At 44.4% G+C, this 19,640-nt stretch overlaps 1 protein-coding gene across 6 annotated transcripts in view; it reads right to left on the reverse strand.

Moving 5' to 3' along the window:
• ROBO4 (roundabout guidance receptor 4) overlaps positions 1–15,372 on the reverse strand; it is a 102,537-nt gene extending 87,165 nt beyond the window's left edge. For 2 of the 6 annotated variants that reach the window (XM_082200256.1, XM_082200255.1), the window contains exon 1: positions 14,889–15,369. In XM_082200256.1, coding sequence (XP_082056382.1) covers positions 14,889–15,069 — 181 coding nt within the window. In that variant the 5' untranslated portion in view covers positions 15,070–15,369. Of the gene's footprint in view, positions 1–3,986; positions 4,416–14,503; positions 14,658–14,888 lie in introns of those variants that run through there. The other 4 variants (XM_082200260.1, XM_082200258.1, XM_082200257.1 and 1 more) reach the window with 4 other exon arrangements.
• Positions 15,373–19,640: the final 4,268 nt, after the last annotated feature.

A 19,640-nucleotide genomic window follows, 5' to 3' on the forward strand; every position in this document is an offset into this window, starting at 1 on the left:
CCCCCGGAGTGAATGCTGGGGGGGGGGGCTTTCTTCACAAGGGGATGTGCATTAGCAACAACTTTGTAAAAGTGGCAGTGTTGCTCTCTTTTAGAGTTCTAGAACCAAAGCCCCCGTCATCACACTGCAAAGCTTTTCAAAATAAGAAAGAAAGCATTTCATCATTTCCATGAAATAAACACAAAGAAGGGAGCAGGCAGCATCTAAAATAAACAGCTCTCCTATTATTGCTGATCATCTGAGCAAGCTAATGTGAATTAGTAAGAAAAGCAATGGTTGTTTTTGACCTGCGCAGTTCAGGACCCCTATATCAAAAGGGCTACCATTCTGCCTATGAACCTGCCCAGACCCTGAGTTCATCATCTGAGGCCCTGCTGTGCAAGCCTCCTTCAAGGAAGGCCTGGAGGGTGCAAACGAGAGAATGGGCCTTTTCTCTAACAGCGCCCTGTCTATGGGATGCTCTGCCCAAGAAGGTTGGCTTGCCACAAACGTTGGAATTGTTTTGAAGCCAGAGACGTCTTTGTTTTCCCAGGCATTTGGGTAGTGCCAACAACTGAATGTTTGTTTTGGTGTTTATTTGAAGCTGGATGGGGTGGTTCTCATGGAGATGGACCATTTTATGACACTAAAATCTGTTAGGGATGAGGAAATCTGTCCAGTTCCTCATTTTTCTAGTCCTAAGTTTGGTTCTCCACATTCCCACATCACTTTGCAATTTATTTTTTTAAGTCCTCATGAAAAATCATCAGCATTTGAGTGCTAATGCGCTCATTAATTACATAGAATTTTGCCTAATACTGTATACAGTATTTAGCATGGGGGTTCCATTCCTGGATCCCATGTGCATCAGTAAGTACATATTTCTGTGCCCCGCCCGGTTACGCTCCATTATGCCCTGCCCCACCCCCATTCTGCCCCATTCCACCCTCTTTCAAGTCCAAAAGGACCTGCATGTCGGCGATCATGCATCATTTGGACACACGTAAAATAGTCCCTGCTTGTACACAACTGGCAAAGCAGATTTTCCTAATATAGTCATACCTCGGGTTACAAACGCTTCAGGTTGCGTGTTTTCAGGTTGCACACCACGCCGAACCCGGAAGTACCAGAACGCGTGACGTCTGGGTTTCGGCGCTCGCGCAAGCGCAGAAACACCAAATTGCAACCCGCGCATGCATAGACGCGGTGCTGTGGGTTGCGAATGTGCCTCCCACACGGATCATGTTCACAACCCGAGCATTCACTGTATAATTAATTTTTCTATGTTATTTTCATGAATACTTGCATTTTAATGCATATGTGCATTTCCCCACACATTAGTTTGCTGCATTGCAAAATCTGGAGAAGTGTGAATTTCAAAGGATGTGTTTGTCCACATCCTATGCCCTTTTGAAATGTGTTTTTTGGGGGGGTTGTTTGTGTTTTGATTGTGTATTTTGTGGTTTTATACAGTGGTGCCTCAGGTTACAAACACCTTGGGTTACAAACACTTCAGGTTACAGACTCTGCTAACCCAGAAGTAATACCTCGGGTTAAGTACTTTACCTCAGGATGAGAACTGAAATCGCATGCTGGCGACGCAGCGGCAGCAGGAGGCCCCATTAGCTAAAGTAGTACCTCAGGTTAAGAACGGTTTCAGGTTAAGAACAGACCTCTGGAACAAATTAAGTTCATAACCAGAGGTATCAGTGTATTTTGATTTTATTCTGTGAACCGTCCTGAGATGTGTGGGTATAGGGCAGAAATTCAACAAGTAAAAATAATAATATTGCTTCAGAAAATGTGAATTAGGTTCACCCTTAAATGTAAACTGTACTGAATTTTTTTTCCCATCACTGATTCTATGTTTTGAACATACTTATGTGATTCTCACTATTGCATTTTTACTTGGCAAATTGCTTTGGGAATTTTTGTAATGGAAAGCAATATATCAATCGCGGGTGGCAGTGTGGGTTAAACCACAGAGCCTAGGGCTTGCCAATCAGAAGGTCGGCGGTTTGAATCCCCGCGACGGGGTGAGCTCCCGTTGCTTGGTCCCAGCTCCTGCCAACCTAGCAATTCAAAAGCACGTCAAAGTGCAAGTAGATAAATAGGTACCGCTCCGGTGGGAAGGTAAACGGCGTTTCCATGCGCTGCTCTGGTTTGCCAGAAGCGGCTTAGTCATGCTGGCCACATGACCCAGAAGCTGTACGCTGTCTCCCTCGGCCAATAAAGCGAGATGAGCTCCGCAACCCCAGAGTCGGCCAAGACTGGACCTAATGGTCAGGGGTCCCTTTACCTTTACCTTACCTAACACCTTGAATTGCTACAGTTCACTTGTCCATCTAACAAAACAAACCACCCAGGTGACTACATGTGGTATTTGCTATCATTTTAGTCTGTAAATGTTACATGAATAAGTGTGCTGTTTTATGCATTGTTTCGACATTTCTTTCCATTGAAATGCATGGAAGTTAATTACATAATTATTGGCATAATTATATTAGTTTTGGCCACAGCACATAGTAAAATAGCAGAAGCCGAACTGTAGCAGAACAGAAACAGTGCCAATTATGATGGGCTCAGGACAGGATGAAAATCACTGCCTCCTTACATTCTTAGTCTCCAAACATCCCAGAATGCCAAACAAAGCAAATCCAGATCAAAAGACCACGTGTTCTTAGATCTCACTGTGTACCAATGGCAAATTAAATATTTTGTTTTGAGCTCCAGATGTGTTGTAACTACTTGCACAACAGTAGTGCAGTAGTATTAAGCATATCATGGGACAGAATTCTGAAGGCAAAGTTAAGAAGACAAGTGTTTTTTTTTATCACAGCTCCTGGGGGATAAACTAGCAACCCAAATTTCCTAAATCAAGCCAATAGTGCTCATGGGAAAGTTAGGACTCAGTGGGCTCACTTTATATTTGCCTTACCTACGGTACAATTTTAAGCAAATTTTTTCAAAATGTGGAAGGAAGCCCCAGTATGTCAAGTGTGGCTTATTTCTGACTTACAAGTTAAGCCCTGTTTAGGGAAGTTTTTAATGATTGTGTTTTAATGTATTTTTAACCTTCTGTTGAAAGCTGCCCAGAGTGGCTGGGAAAACCCAGCCAGATAGGCGGGGTAGAAATATATTATTATTATTATTATTATTATTATTATTATTATTATTATTATTATTAGTGTTAGGATCACAGCCATAGCAGTAAGGTCATTGAACACAGCGAAATTTGCACATTTACCTAGGACAAACCCCGCTGAACACTTGCAGAGGGACTGACTTCTGACTCAAGTAAATATGCCAGAGTTTTCACTGTGAGTGAACATAGCTAAGGCCTGGCAGTGCATTCCATTCCAGGCTTTAAAAATGCAGAGATTTCTTTTTAATCAATCAGTTTGATGATAGGTTTTTGTTTTTGTTTTGCAAAATGACAGGAAACGAGAGGAACACGACCCAGGATCCAGATGACATTTGCAAAACATCTCACATTTTACGGCGGGGTGCCAACGTGAAAAAAATGTCGGGGGGGCAGGTTAAGCCCCGCCCTGCATAATCGATCACATGGTGTGGTGCATGCACACCATTTGAACGGTGGTGCGCTTCAACTTGGGGGGCAGCCCCCTCAAATATTTTATTGGGAGGCTGAATCGTGTTACTGGGAAATTTGGGGTTCCTTCTCCTACAAATTCAGGGGGTTGTTGCAGTGAAGAGCGTTGGGGAAGCGAGCCCCCCCCCCTTTCAGGCTAGTCTTACAGGGCAATCTGAAACATGTTAACTGAAAAGCACAGCCTTCTTGCTTCAATAGACCTTACTCCCACCTAAGTGTGTGCAGGACCACAGCCTTCATCGTAGTTTTCCAAGTACACTCAGAAAGTTAATCAAAGCTTCTCTCCTTTCCATTGGGCTGGGAGGGGGTGGTGGAGATCTGCCCTCAGATTCTAAACCCCTTTGACTGCATAAGTAAAAGCTTCCCTTAGTCCGGACGGATCCTGATCACTTACCTTGCATCAGCAGAAACGCTGCCCAAACTATGAGCTTCTGTAGTGCAGGGCTCACCGCTCCTGCCATGCTTGTCTAGTTGCAGAAACTTCTTCTTGATGGAACTGGGTAGCCAGGGAGACTGGCTGGACCCTGCACTCACTTGCCTCCTTTTCTGCCGGTCAGTTCCACTGGGGGCTTTTGTTGTCTCTCTGCTCCAAGATGCACAAGCATAGGGATGCTGACACAAACAAGTTTGTCAACTCCAAACGTTTCATCAAGCCACTTCCTCCCCTCTTGGTATCAGTGCGTATTTTCCCAGACTGTTCACAGGATACCGGAAGGGGTGGGTGTGAATTTCAGGTCCTCCTCTCCTCCAGCTTCTTGTCAAAACTACAGCTGCTGGAAGACCCCACACCAGAAAAAGGACTGTGTGACCAACTTTCCTGTCCTCCCCCTCCCCCTCCCCCTCCCCCGTAGGACCTGGAATCTGCTGGCTCCTAAGTCAAGGAATTGCTCTCTGTCTTTAAAAAGTTCCCCTCCCCTCCCCTCCCCTCCCCGCCTCTTTTCCTTCAATTATATCTACTTCAGCCTTCCTTGTGCATAGACAATGCTCTGAAAATATGAAGTTTTCCCCAGAATGGGAGTGAAGCCAATGGATTTTATTTAGCTATCCAACAAGCAATGCAATTTGTAAGTGAATAATATTTTTTTAAAAAAAATCTAAGAAAGGGTTGGCCAAACTATGAAGGCATACATTTCAAAAACTGGCAGAGGGGGGGAAACACCCCCCACACACACACACATTATTGCTTTACAGTAAAAAAGGATCCAAAGGAGTCCACAAAATACGAAAACCACTTCCAAAAATGCAAATGATGTTTGAAAGCTTTGTTTCGAATATTCCGCTTTCTTGTGTTTAAGCAGACTCTTATATTCCAGCTATGCTTGATCAAATTGTCCATGGATTCCTCTGATGGATTCTTGTGAGAATCCCTAATTGTCTTAGCAAGAACTTTCTCGGCCACTTGAGAAAGCTTTGTATCAAAATATAATTCCCCTCCAATTAAAAATGAATGGTGCATTTTAATCAGTATAAATGTGCGCTATTTGTAGCAAAGTTTCACAGAGTTGGAAGGGACCCTGAGCATCATCTAGTCCGACCCCCCTTGCAATTCAGGAATGTGCAGCTGTCCCATACTGGAATCGAACCTGCAACCTTGGCATTATCCGCACCACGCTCTAACCAGCTGAGCTTGCTGTACAACATTTCACTCTTCAGGTATTAAATTTCATCTCATTTCAAAATTCCTTGCATACTAACATAGAAGAATAACCTGCTTCCTATGTAAGATACTTCATTTCATTCCTGGTCCCTGCTTTCTGGACTTCCCCCACCCCAAGTGTCAGCACTCCATGCCCACTGAGCAGGCCCAGTCCTTATGGGGCTGGTTTTCGGTTTACCCTCTTTTTTTCTTTTCATCTAAAGTTCTTTTGTGGGTTAATTCTGCAAACCATGGGTTTTCTCAATGCCTGCCGATGGTGCTGTTTGGGCTATTTTGGATGCAGGTGGTGCTGTGGTCTAAACCACTGAGCCTCTTGGGCTTGCCGATCAGAAGGTCGGTTATTCGAATCCCTGCAATGGGGTGAGCTTCTGTTGCTCTGTCCCAGCTCCTGCCAACCTAGCAGTTTGAAAGCACACCAGCTCAAGTAGATAAATAGGTACCACTGCGGCGGGGAGGTCAACAGCATTTCCATGCTCTCTGGCTTCTGTCATAGTGTTCTGTTGCACCAGAAGTGGTTTAGTCCTGCTGGCCACATGACCCTGAAAGCTGTCTGTGGACAAACACCAGCTCCCTCAACCTGAAAGCAAAATGAGCGCCGCATACCCATAGTCACCCTTGACTGGACTTAACTGTCCAGGGGTCCTTTACCTTTTCACATAAGAATTGGTGTTCAGGGAACGAGCTCACTATTAGCACGGGTGGTGCGACTTTCCAATGTATGCACCCAGTTTCCCCAGAACTTTTGAGTGTTATTTCTAATCACCGTGTTAGGATCTCTGTACCAAAGAGCTATGGCAATGTTTTCTAAACTTGGGTCTCCTGCTGTTTTTGGACTACAACTCCCATCAGCCCCAGCTAGCAGGACCATTGGTCAGGGATGATAGGAATTGTAGCCCGAAAACAACTGGAGACCCAAGTTTGGGGAATACTGGGCTATGGCATATCAACTGTGAGTTTGGAGGGGATTTTTTCAACAGCAGTTGCTCATGGCACAGGACAAACACATGGCTTTTAGACACCCTTTCAATTCCAACAGCTGTTCGCCGCCTAACACATGGGGCTGCTGTTTGAGAATCACTTGTCCATGCTCCACCCACTGTGCTTTAGGAATGTAGAACTAATTCTGCGGTCCTCAGAAGAAAGTCTCTGTGGTATGGTGGTTAGGGTGTCAGTTTGGGGGCTGGAAGAGCAAGGGTTCAAAACCCCACTTGACCATGAAGCTCACTTGGCAATCACTGATAGACTTGTTGTGAACATAATATGGAGAAGGGGAGAACCCAAGATAATCACATTAAGCTGCTAAGGGGAAAGGTGGGGAGGTAGATGCAATAATCATTCAGATGCAATACATCCCTATTCATAGATTGTGCACCTTATTGTCATACAAAATCTTGCAACCAGCTGGAATTTGCCAAGGTCCTCTGAACAGACAATGGCAGGATGTTGCACGCAAGTGGCAGGAAGTGTTATGAATGATAAACCTAAATAATAATAATAATAACATGTTTAAGGAGAAGCAAATTGAGCCACAAAAGGCCAGAATCATAAAAGCACGAGGACAAAGGTCGGAAGTTTGCATTAATCACAGAAAACGTGTGCTCCCTCTTGCGATGGGAGGGACTGCCAACACAATCGGATACACCTTACTAATTTAGCATTGTTTTGTAAAGAAACTATCAGGAGCAGCCAAGACAAAATCTAGGCAGGTGTGATCAAATAACAAGCACTTATCTTATTCTAGCCTGTCTTTGGCTCAAGGTCATTCACCCTGACCCTGAAATGAAGAGCAGCAGCTAGGAACACGTAGACTTGGCAATTTCTGCTTCTCATCTTCCCAGTCTCTCCATATTTCAACATCTGTTGGTGATTTTCTTTTTAATAATAATAATAATAATAAAGCCCTCCTGAAAATTCATCAGGATTATAGTATGAACTTCTCCTGAAATAAACATTTTTGTATGCCATTTTGCCTAATTTATGCAAAGTGTATTTCCCCTAGCATAATGCTTTTTAAAAATGTTCCCCTGCCCATTAATATATGTATTTCTATGCACAGTTGGTCCCAATATATGCCCTTTTAGTACACTTTACTTGGCTGGAAAACTGCATTGCAAAATTCGGAGAACTGCAAATTTTGAAGGATGTATGTCTTTCGGTTCATGTATTGTTTCAGAAAGTATGAATTAGGTTGGTTAGCCTTTAAATGCAAACTGACACACATGGGGGCCAGGAACAGGACCCACACACAAAATGGCCATTGCCTATACTTTTGATGAAGAAGAGACTGTCCCATCTCCAATAGAAGCTGCTGCTGCTGCACTGTCAAAGAGTTTTGATTGTTAAAATGTTTCTTCCCTGCGATTTCCAGTCATTGGTTATACCCCTGCCCGATGGCGAGAACAAGTCACCTCTATCTTCTGCACAACAGCCCTTCAGATATCTGAAGGCAGCTTTTTTTTGCCAGCTGACCCTAGTGTTAGGAATTCCTATCTGGTTTTTGTTGTCTTTTTTCCTGTTCTGTTTTTAATGTTCCATAATATAAGTTACAGATAGGTAGCCGTGTTGGTCTGCCATAGTCAAAATAAAAAAATTCCTTCCACAGAAGTGTGCATGCACACGAAAGCTCATACCAAGAACTAACTTAGTTGGTCTTTAAGGTGCTACTGGAAGGAATTTTTTTTATTTTGACCATAAAATAAGCTTATTGGAACAGCCTAAACTGTTATAAGGGACACGGGTGGCGCTGTGGGTTAAACTACAGAGCCTAGGACTTGCCGATCAGAAGGTCAGCAGTTTGAATCCCTGTGATGGGGTGAGCTCCCGTTGTTTGGTCCCTGCTCCTGCCAACCTAGCAGTTCGAAAGCACGTCAAAGTGCAAGTAGATAAATAGATACCACTCCGGTGGGAAGGTAAACAGTGTTTCTGTGCGCTGCTCTGGTTTGCCAGAAGCGGCTTAGTCATGCTGGCCACATGACCCAGAAGCTGTAAACCGGCTCCCTCGGCCAATAAAGCGAGATGAGCGCCGCAACCCCAGAGTCGGTCACGACTGGACCTAATGGTCAGGGGTCCCTTTACCTTTACCTTTTAAACTGTTATAAATACATCCACACAAAATCCTGGGAATAGTGGCTTGTTAAGGATTCTAAGAGTGGTTAGGAAACCCCTATTCCCATCAGAATGTTCCAGTTTCCAGAATGGTTTAACCATCAATCTCTCTTCCCAGGGAACTAGGGGAATTGTATATTGAGTGCCATCATTGGGTTGTATCCTGTGCTAGTCGTTCTCATTGATGTTAGTGGGACTAAGGTGAGAGTATGAAATTAAAAATAATAATAATTGCAGTGCAGAGTGCTTCTGCTGAAGGTTCCACGGAGTTAAGCACACGCTTTTCCAGACCCCACCATTCCATTCCCTCAATTTTCCATTTCCTCTGCCAATAAAAACTCGGTGTTTTGTAGCCAGTGAGCATCCTTGGTCCTCTTTGGACACAGTGGAGGGCTGGGCAGAGTCCAACACCCTGATGTGGATTTAAATAATTTTTCCCTCTCTCATCACATCAATCATTTGATGAATGGATGGGGGAAGGTAGCTCCCCTGTTCAGCTGGTTTGCACTGATCCACTGAGGAAGGGCTGTGTGCATTTGCAGATGCAGGATTGTGCATGAGTGAGTGGGAAGGGCAATTTAGAGAGTGTAAGATAGCCACACCCACCCATTGGTATTCAGACCAATACGGTATATAGCATGCCTTGTTTTCAGCAGGATTACATCACTGTTAACTAATCAAGTTGAAACAGCTTTATTTCCCTGCCACCCACTGATGTTTCCAGAAAGCTAATATAACTCTTTCCCAGAAGGTGTGCTGTTTTGGAACCTAAAAGCAGCAGCGTGGAAGAGGTTAAGTTTATTTTGGGGCCTTCCCAAAAGGCCTATCTGAATTACTCATCCTGATTTAGCACTTTCCACTCCTGCGGAGGCAAAGCTTCCATGAGAAATGGTTCCTGTTATGTTTGGGGAGCAGCCACAGCTCTAAGGCAGTCATGTGTCCTGTTTTACAGAGTCCTCTTTTTCAAAGAGTCCTCTATTTGAAGAGTCAGATTCTGGTTTAAAGAGGAAGGACTGTAAGAAGGGAGACAATAGACCTTGACGTTGCCCATCAACAGTGAGCACATGGGCAGGAGATAAAACAAGCATGCAGGTCGCATGGTCAGAGCAATCTTCCCCACAGTGGTGAGATGGTTGGCATTTCTGCTTAAATTATTTGTGTATTTATTTAAATTATGAACTGCTTCCCGCAGAACACCCTGAAGCAATTTAACAAGGAATACATCGTCAGGAAAAACAACAGCAACCTTATAATTAAAAAAAATTCTGGGTCTAATACAGGCACAGACTTGGAAGAATGTTACTGCAGTGGTACCTCAGGTTAAGAACTTAATTCGTTCCAGAGGTCCGTTCTTAACCTGAAACTGTTCTTAACCTGAGGTACCACTTTAGCTAATGGGGCCTCTTGCTGCCACCGCGCCGCCAGAGCACGATTTCTGTTCTCATCCTGAAGCAAAGTTTTTAACCCGAGGTACTATTTCTGGGTTAGCGGAGTCTGTAACCTGAAGCATCTGTAACCTGAAGCGTCTCTAACCCGAGGTACCATGGTAATTGTTTCTAAATGTGTATCTATAGATATAAATTAGCATGTACTGTACAAATGTTATGCTGATAGGTGATATACAATGACTTCTGCCCCTTTCCACACAATGAGATAAGTGCTTTGCATGCAGAAGGACCCATGTTTAATCTCTAGCATCTCCAGGTAGAGCACACTATGGTAGGAGGTCAAGTGCCTGATACTCTGGAGAGTTTCTGCTAATTGTAGTCCAGCTTTATGCAAGCTGCTGTCCTCCAGATGTTGTTGGCCACATCTTGCATCAGCCCCATCCAGCATGACCACTAACTGGGGATGCTGAGAGTTATGCTCCAAAACCTCTGGAGATCTCCAAATAGACCAAGGGTCTGTCTCAGTTTGAGGCATGTTCACCTCTACTTTCAACTGCAGCACTTTCAAGTCATTAAAGAGGGAGTCCACATTACAGGGAAACATCCCCTCCCCCCCCAAAAAAAAATTATATCCCGTATAAATCCCTGGAAAGAAGGATTGTTGTCAAACCAGTCTGAGAACTGTAGCTCTGGGATGGGAACAGGGGTCCCATAACAACCCTCAGCACCCTAAACAGCCATGGCTTCTCTCAAAGAAACATGGGAAATGTAGTTTCTTAAAGTTCCTGAGAGTTGCCAGAAGATCCCTAATCTCCTCCCAAAGCTACAATCCCTCTTCCCAAGGAAATCTGGGATTTGTAGTTCTGGGAGGAGATCAGAGATCTCCTAGCAACTCTCAGGAACTTTAACAAACTACACTTCCCATTTTTCTTTGAGGGATGCCATGGCTGTTTAGAGTGGCAGGATACTGCTATGAGTGGGGCCTAGCTTAGTTTCACTATCTTCAATGAGTCTATGAGTACGGCTAATGTTGGATACAACCCAATATTGGTGACTCAATATCCAATTCCCCCAGGTTCTCTGGGAAGAGAGATTGATGGTTAAACCATTCTCAAAACTGTAGTTCACTGGTGGGGGGGGCAAAGATCTCCTAACCACTACCAGCACCCTATAATAAATACTGTTCCTGGGATTCTTGGGGAAAACCGTGGCTGTGGTATAATGAATGAAATGCACAGGGCAAGATTTTGTTACCGTTATTGAGACATGGGCTGTTCCAAGCTGCAGTTTGTCCAGGGATCCATTAGGTGGCACTTTGAAATTAGCCCAGAAACTACTGAAGCCCCTTCATATGATGCTGGAAACATATCCTAAAGATGCCTCCTGTCTACATAGCTGGTAAAAATGTGGCCCGCATACTCCCAAATGCTGCAAGGGGGAGTAAAATATAGGAAGCATGTGTGAGCCATACGCAGAGCATGCATATACTTGCTATGTGTCAGGGAACTGCCATCGGAGCTAGAGGCAGAGGGAAGGCTCCAAAGGGATGCAGGAGAGGGTCCCAGTAGGGAGAGAGGCAGCCCATCTGCTGGGGAAGGAAATCAGCGTAACACCAGTGGAGAAGGGGGGCAGATGGGGGAATTGGAGAGGAATCTCCAAGACTCTTCGCCGGAGACCAGCGGAGAGAGTACGGGTACTCCGCTGCCCACACCCTCCCTGCACAGAAGACTTCCGCACAGGGAGAGTAGGAGGAGACTTGGCGTCAAACAACTTTTATGCTGGAAAAGGTTTAAGAAACGCCCACTGACGGATTCTGCCAGCGACTGAGACAGTCATGATGCTGGAGGCTGTTCAGTCAGAAAGGGTTAACCAGGTAACCTCGCCAGCAGTGGCGGCAACTTACGCACGAGCAACCCCGAAACCCATTACAGCATGCATTGTGCAAATCCCCACAATTAATTCAACTAAAAAATTATCTTCCTGGCCCAAAAATACTGAGGTGACCAACTGAAATTTAAAAGCCTCAGTTAGCATTCACATGATCACTCATAGTCTTTCAGTTGTTTTGGGGTAGCAGTTGCTATTTGAAGATGCATGTTGACATGTACTGCTGCCATGTAAGGCTGTATACACATGATACCTTCGAATCACATTCTTTCCCTGAAAGAACTCTGCCCCCCCTAATTTGTTAGCCCATAAATATTTGAGGGTTGCATACATCCTATACCTTTAAAGCACATTCAAATCATGTTTTCCCCTCTCAAAGAATTCTGGGCACTGTAGTTTACCCGTCACAGAGTTACAATTCCCAGCAACGCTTAACAAACTACAGTGCCCAGAATTCTCTGGTGCAGAGGATTCTGCATTGAATGTGCTTTGAAGGTATAGAGTGCATTCAGCCTATGGTAGCTTTGGAAGGTGCATGTGCACAGAAAACTTGTGTGAACATGAGACCCCTCTTAGGAAACACGGGCTAGCTGTGAAGTGGTTAGACACTGTAAATCACCCCAACTTTGTTCCGCCAAGCTGAGATGCAGCTAATCCTACAATCCCTTGTGCATAGGAATGGCCTCTTTCCCATGTATTAGGCTTGCAAATTAAGGCCCCTGCACTCTATAAGCAATGCTCTGGGCTTTGTTGTATTCTGTTATCAAACACTGGTACAATGGCCTAGTATCAGCAGCAAAGTGCTACATGAGGCACAGGGCATAGCGTGCATTGCGATGGCCTGTGACCCTCGATACACGTGACACAACAACCTCCCATTGATTCCAGAAGAAGTCAAATGTGAGAGAATCAGATTTCTTCTCTGAAAGTCACGTGATCACTCCATTGAGGCGGTTCCATTCCAACCTGTACTTTGCAAAGGGCGATTCTTGTATTCAAATGACTAGGGTTGGGGGGGGGAATATGGCTCGATTCACATTTAAATGCAAAGCAACCTAATTCACACTTTCTGAAACAAAAACAGAGCCATCCTTCGAAATGTGCATTCCTCTGAATTTTGCAATGCAGATCTCTGGCCAAGGAATGTGTACAGAAATGCATATAAAAGAGTAGTGTGCATGAAATTGCATATATTAGTGACAATAACAGAGAAAGATGCATTTTATCAAGCATCATATAATTCATAATTTCACCAAATTAATTAATTAATTAATATATTGCTATAAACTTGTTATTACAAGATTTCAAGATTTTGCACATGAATATCACTCAGTGCACCTTGCGAACATGGTGCGTTTCATACAGCGATTGTAACACACCCCTCTCTGATTAACAATTATCACATCTGCTAGAGCCAAACTTTTACACAGATTCGTTCCATTGGGGATAAAATCAATAAAGCAGCCTTCCCCATCCCGGTGCCCCCCTAAAGGTTTTGAAGCACAACTCCCCTTGCTCACACCCAGCATGTGTTGGCCATGGTGACTGGGACTGATGTGAGTTGTAGTCCAAAACATCTGGGGGATCGCAGGATGGGGGTAGGCTGAACATAAAATGGAAATAAACAAAGAGCTCCATACATTTCCTTTGGAAACTAAAGTGTTACGGCAGCAATTGAGTATGCACAGAGATGGTGGTGTTTGACTGTTTACTCATGCCAACTCATGCCTCTTAATAATAATATAAAAAGATTCTCTAAGCAGTGAACAACTATTATCATTCACACAAAGAGTTCAGCCCTTCATCTTGCTTATCATGATCAGCCTACAGTTGGGTTGTTTTAGCCTCAGTGTAATTTGCAGCACCATTAAAACACCCAGGTAATTTCTTTCTTTTAATCCTAGGGTTGGATCCAGACTAAGTTAGCCGAACTTAGTTCTGATTGAAATCAGTTAGACTTGGCTTAGGATAAATCCCATTTATTGCAATGGGAACTACGTTCAACAAACTTAGTTGGGATGCATCCCACACTTTTCAGGGGCTTTCAAGATAGGAATAAACAATGGCAAAAAGGAAAGAAATCAGTTCATTTGGGAGTTCAGCATCAATGTCCAAAGACAACAGAGAGATGCAACTGTCTTTTCACTGACTTTCAGAGCAGAGCCATGACCTCTGTGTTACTGAATAGTGAATACGGGGTCCTCCCTCTCTCCCTGTAAAAAGTCTTCCCAAGACCTAAAACATAGGTCCAGTCCTCATAGCGTAGCTTTATTTTGAACACTGTTACCCTTTACATTAATGCTCTGCAGTCACAGATTATTCGTTCCGTGGCTGTGCTACTGATAAATCATTTCTAAAACATAATTAAAAATAGTACGACACTTTTGTAAAACTGCACTGAAGGTTGAAATGCAGCCAGCAGTATTCACATTTGGTCTTTTGCCCAGGTAAGAAGCAGTTAAGAGAATATTGGGTTTTCTGCAAAAAAAAAAAAAGCATAATGACCAAACACTCTATCAAAAGCCCTTATGAGCTGGGAGTCAACACAAACATTTCAGAGGATTTATCTATCCCTATCCCATCACATGGCATAAATCCCACTGGGCTGGGCACCATTTCAGTGGGAAAATCTCCTCCACAAAACTCCACGGAAACTAATAGGGGATTGAACAAGAGCTCTTCCACAGGAGAGCTTTCTGCTGGATCCCCACTATTTCGCCGTTCTTCCTTTGCATGCTTTTCCCCATCTCTCTCCCTGTTTCCCCATCTTATTTCCTTAGTCTCTGCCCCAAAGGCCTTATAATCCATCCCAAATGATGCAGGAAATGGGGGAACGACACACCCATAAGTGTCATAATAAAAGAAAAACACCACCTTCTGCTCCTCCAGTCATCTTTGGCAGCTCTCTCTTCCTCAGGTTTCGATACAAAACAGCTTGCGTGCTACAAAAGCACATGGGGTCTCCTTTCGCAAGTGCACACACCCGTGGCGCCGCCATAGCCTGCGCACCAACCGCGCCACCATTTCCAGAGACCACGGCTTTGACTGACATTTATTGCAGCAATCCTACAGCTGTCATTATTCCCCCATGGTGCGTTTCCTAGGAGGCTCTGATCGCCAGCCCCAGAGCTGAACTCAAACAGGTGGGCCGCAATGCCCACGGGCAAGTCAGCGCAGGCCTATAACCTATAACTCGGTGGGGTTTGTTTGTTTTTTTGTTTCCCCCCGAAAAGAAAGGTGGGGAAGGGTGTTCTCTTACCTCTTAGCCTGTGCCTCTGCCTAGGCTGGCGGCTGTGGCGAAGCTGCCGCGTCTGCCTGCTGGGCACCTGCGGGGCTTTCCTCGCTTGCTCTGACAGGCAGGTGCACCGGCATTGGCATGTCTGAGCCCCCCAAACCCAGGGGAGGAAGGCGAAACCCAGCAGGAGAACTTCGGGCAGCATCCTGCAGAGGAGAAGGCACCAAGGGGGGGAGATGCTGGCTCCAGGGGGGGAAACAAAGTCCCCTCTAGTAGCATGCAAGGAATCCAAAGAAACTCTTGTCCAGATGCCCAAGAAGCCTTGGGGGCAGGTTGTGCCCCCCCTCCTTCCCCTTCTCTCTCTCTCTCGCTCTCTGCTTGCGCCTGCACAGCTCTCCCTTCTGCTTAGCCCAAGCCCTCTGTTTGGGAAATTATTTGGAATTAGTTATTAAGCATGTTTTCCAACTGCTTTTGTATTTCCCCCCTTCTTTTTTAACTGGGGGAACAATGGGGGAAGGAAAGCATATAGGCACCATGCTGTGAGCGGGCTGGTCCCCTGAACCATCTGTGACATCAGAAAGCGGGGAGGGGGGCATCTCCACTGGGATCTCTCTCACACACTTATCTCTTACACAGTCTTGTGAAGAACTAAATTAAATGATCAATGAAGAAAAGGGAAACATTCTTTGTGGCTTCCTTCTTGAAGGCCAGACATTTCTCATTTTTTTAAAAAAAAACCCTATCCCCAACCTTCCTTCCTTCCTTCCCTCCCTCCCTCTTTTTTTTTAACCTCCGTGCAAAATGCCTTCTATCTCCCACCCCCCTTTGGGAGAAGGCAAGGAAAAGTTGAGTTCCAGCCATCCTGGCGAGGGGAGATTGACTACATAAAAGAAGGCTCAGTGCTTTGTCTGGGGGGGTGTGGGTGTGGGTGGAAGGAGTGTTTTCAAACAAAATTGACCATCCTCTGATAGATTTAACCGCTTGTCGGCTGCTCCTTTGTCAACCTGGCTGTGGAACTGGGCGTCTTGAAGGGAGCCTGAAACATTTTCATTTGTCACGAGAGGCACAACATGCCCGAGACAGTTACAATTACATTTATTGCACTAGGGCCAATTATTTCATCATTCCATTGCTGAGAATCCAAACATCTCAATTGTTATCACTGTTGCTGGTGTTGCACCCTTCTCCTTAAAAAAAGAAAAGAAAAACAACCACTTGTTTCCTGGGAGGTTCTGGGGGTTTTTTAATGGACTCGAACACATTCAACAAACTAAATTAGCCTAAAGAAATTAATACCCATTTAACTCCCAGATGCACAAACCATCCATCACTCTTACTCCTTATTAACTATGCTGCCCTCATGCCTCACACCCAACTTAGCACCTCCCAATTGAGGAAGGTCTTTCTCTCCCACTCCTGGCCGAGCTACCAACACACCAGTCCAAGCTGCCTGGTCGTGTTTTACCAGGAGCCGAGCTGAGGGCTCCCGTTCCCAGTGTCAAGTAAGCAAATGTGGCTCTTTCCTATCTGATTTCATGCTGTTTGTTGCACATACAGAAATGTAAGAAGAGCCTCAATGAATTGGACCAAAGTTCTATCTACTGCAGCATCCTTTTCCCCACCATTGGCCAAACAGGCGCCTCCAGGAAGCTCACAAGCAAGCCATGGTGCTCTCCTGTGTCCCGGACCCACCACTACAAAGTTCCTAACACAGTTCAAACTTTGGATCATTTGCATCTAGTCTCACCATTGCGCTTTGATCGTAGAACTTTTTGGCTTTGTAGCTTTGCCAGAAAGGTAGCAAGCCTTATTTTGTAAAAAGCATCTGTGTAGATCTACCAGGTCCTACTCGCTATCTCCAACTCCTCGAAAGATTCCATCAAAGGTGTCTCCCCAAAAATTTACACATCACTTGGGAAGACAGGCAAACTAATATCAGTGTATTGGAAGAAGCAAAGATCACCTGTCTCAAAGCAATGGTTCTTCAACATCAACTTCGTTGGACTGGTCATGTTATGTGGATGCCCAATGATCGTCTTCCAGAGCATACTCTATTCCAAACTTAAAAATGGCAAGCGTAATGCTAGTGGTCAACAAAAGAGGTTTAAAGACTTTCTCAAGGCAAATCTTAAAAAAATGTAGTATGAACACTGACAACTGGGAAACACTGGCTTGCAAGCACACCAGATGGAGAACAGCCTTTACCAAAGGTGTCATGGGCTTTGAATACACTCAAACCCAGGACGAAAGGGAGAAACGTGCTAGGAGGAAGGCACGCTTGGCAAATCCACACTGTGATCAACTCCTGCCCGGAAACCTATGTCCCCACCGTGGAAGGATGTGTGGATCCAGAATTTGCCTTCAAAGTCACTTACGGACTCATTGTTAAAACCATGTTTATGGAAGACAATCTTGGCTATAAGTGATCGCCAAAGAAGAAGATATCTAACAGGAGCCAAAGAATGGGACTTCTGTGCTCTGCAAACCTCATAGAGACTCTTCCATGGATACCAATATTCATAGATTTGTTCTTAAAACAGAAGCGTGAACCTGCACCTCCTGCACATCTGTCCTTTCTTACTCTTCCTTCTAATTTCACTATTGCATTTTTCTTTTTGCATTCAAGGTCAGTTGTGGATTGCAATACCTGAGATAAATGGATACCAAATCTTCTGGTATTGGATCTTGTATGCATCCAAGGCCGGAGAGCCAGAAAGCAGTGTTCTTGCTTCAAGAGTTATGATAAAGGCCCCATTTGCCCACGGTGTGTCCACTAGGCTCTTCTGCTCAAAGGATTTGCATGTGTTTGTGGTGTCATCGGGCAGAAACAGATGGATCCCTCACCTTGCCTATAGTGGATCCTTCATCTCTCTCTGTCTTCCTACACTTCCCCATCCTGTTTTCCTTTTCTTGCCTCTGTTTCCATCACACTTTCAGTTGAGAAGGCTCCCCAAGGTAGCTTTCACATAGTAACATACAGCTAACATTGGGGTTACTTCCCTCTCTCCAGTACACAGCATTGCTCTGCGGTTGACTGCTCCCTGCTCCTCCAAAATAATAGGAATAATCAAGTTATTCTCGGGTTATTATGGCCATTGCCACTGCCTCTCATTCCATTTCATACCAAGGATTACTTGCGACTGGGTGGACAGTTACCTGACTGTGCCGCTCGCATAATCTTCCTCTTGAGACTACAGTTTTTTTCACCATCCAAGGACAGGGAGGGACAGCCAAGTGCAGCCGCTGTGTCTCAGGTAGGGGTACGGAAGAACTTTGATGCAGTTTGCATTTCAAGGCAACCTTACCTAATTCACACTTCTGAAACAATGCACAAACCGAAACAAAGTTTTACTTTGAAAGCCTCTGAATTTTTCAATGCCGTTTTCTAGGCAAGTATTCTGCACAAAAAATGCATATACTAGCGCAATTTTTTGCACCTAAATGCGTACATTAATGAAAACAACTAACAAAACAGACATTCTATTACTGGAGATTGCTTTGCAAAAATGTTATATTAGGCAAAATTGCAAACCGAATTGTGTGTTGGGAGAAATTTGCATTACAATGCTGATGAATTTTGAGAGGATTTTTTAAAAAAAATTAAAGAAATGCAAACTGACGTGGAAATATGAGAAACTGAAAGAAACAAAAAATGACAGATGCACTCATTCTTGGCCTCAGGCAAGCTGCTGGCGGTTAACTGGATGGTCAGTGGGTTGGCTATTATATCTTAGGCATATATCTAAAATAACAATGGGTTGAATCCAATCCTATGTAGAGTAGACCCATTGAAATCAATAGACATGACTTACTTAGGTCCATTAATTTCAGTGGATCTACTCCAAGTAGGCATTAGTTGGCTATGACTTAGTAATAATAATAATAATAATAATAATAATAATAATAATAATTTGTAAAGTCCTTAGAAGTAAGAGAGCATCTGTCTTTGTGCCCCGTCCTAAGGAAGCTTCTTCAAGCCAATTGCAGGTGATCGCCACCAATCACAAGTCATGTTTCTGATGAGCTAAACCACCAACAACAAAGTGAAGCATGGATTCTCATTGGTGGACAAGGCTGTTGTTAGTGTGGCTCTGCTGCCATGTCTTTACAGACTACATGTGCTCAAATCCAAGGCCTCTCTCCTTACAGACTCCGGCTGCCTGATAGATGTGGGAACTGGGATCACGGTCTTAGACATGAGGTGACCTCAGCGCTTTCCTTGAGCACAACACCTCCCCAGGCCAGCTGGGGGGTGTCAAGTAGAAAGGTCAACACAAAGGGCAAGTTTCAGCGGCTGCTGGTCATCCCTGGAGACCAGTCAGGATGCAAGCATTTCAAAGAGGCACCCATAAACCCCAATAAAGATTAAGTGCTTTAGCCCTTGTGTTCCTTGGGGTTGTGTCGAGGTCAGTGTAATGACAGCAATAGAGAGGTGCCTTAGTCTAGATTTTCTTTCTGCATGCCTTTGTAGATTTTCCCTTCAAGCACAATGTTGAGGCTAGCCCAGATAAGGTGTAGGTAGCAAGGCAGGGACTTAGCTGGGGATTAAGGCAAAATTCATTTCGCTTTGTATTGAAAGGCGAACTTGCCTAATTCACCCTATACGAAACAATATGGTAACTGAAACACAGAGATCCTAGAAATCTACGCTTCTCTGAATCCCGCAGGGCTCTTCTCCTGCCAAGTAGTGCGTACAAAAATGCCTATATTTGAGTAAACTGTGCATAGTAATGCATATATTTCTGAAAACAATTTTAAAAGATGCATTATATTTAG

This window comes from Podarcis vaucheri, assembly GCF_965113315.1.
Source record: "Podarcis vaucheri genome assembly, chromosome: 15".
NCBI lineage: Eukaryota > Metazoa > Chordata > Lepidosauria > Squamata > Lacertidae > Podarcis > Podarcis vaucheri.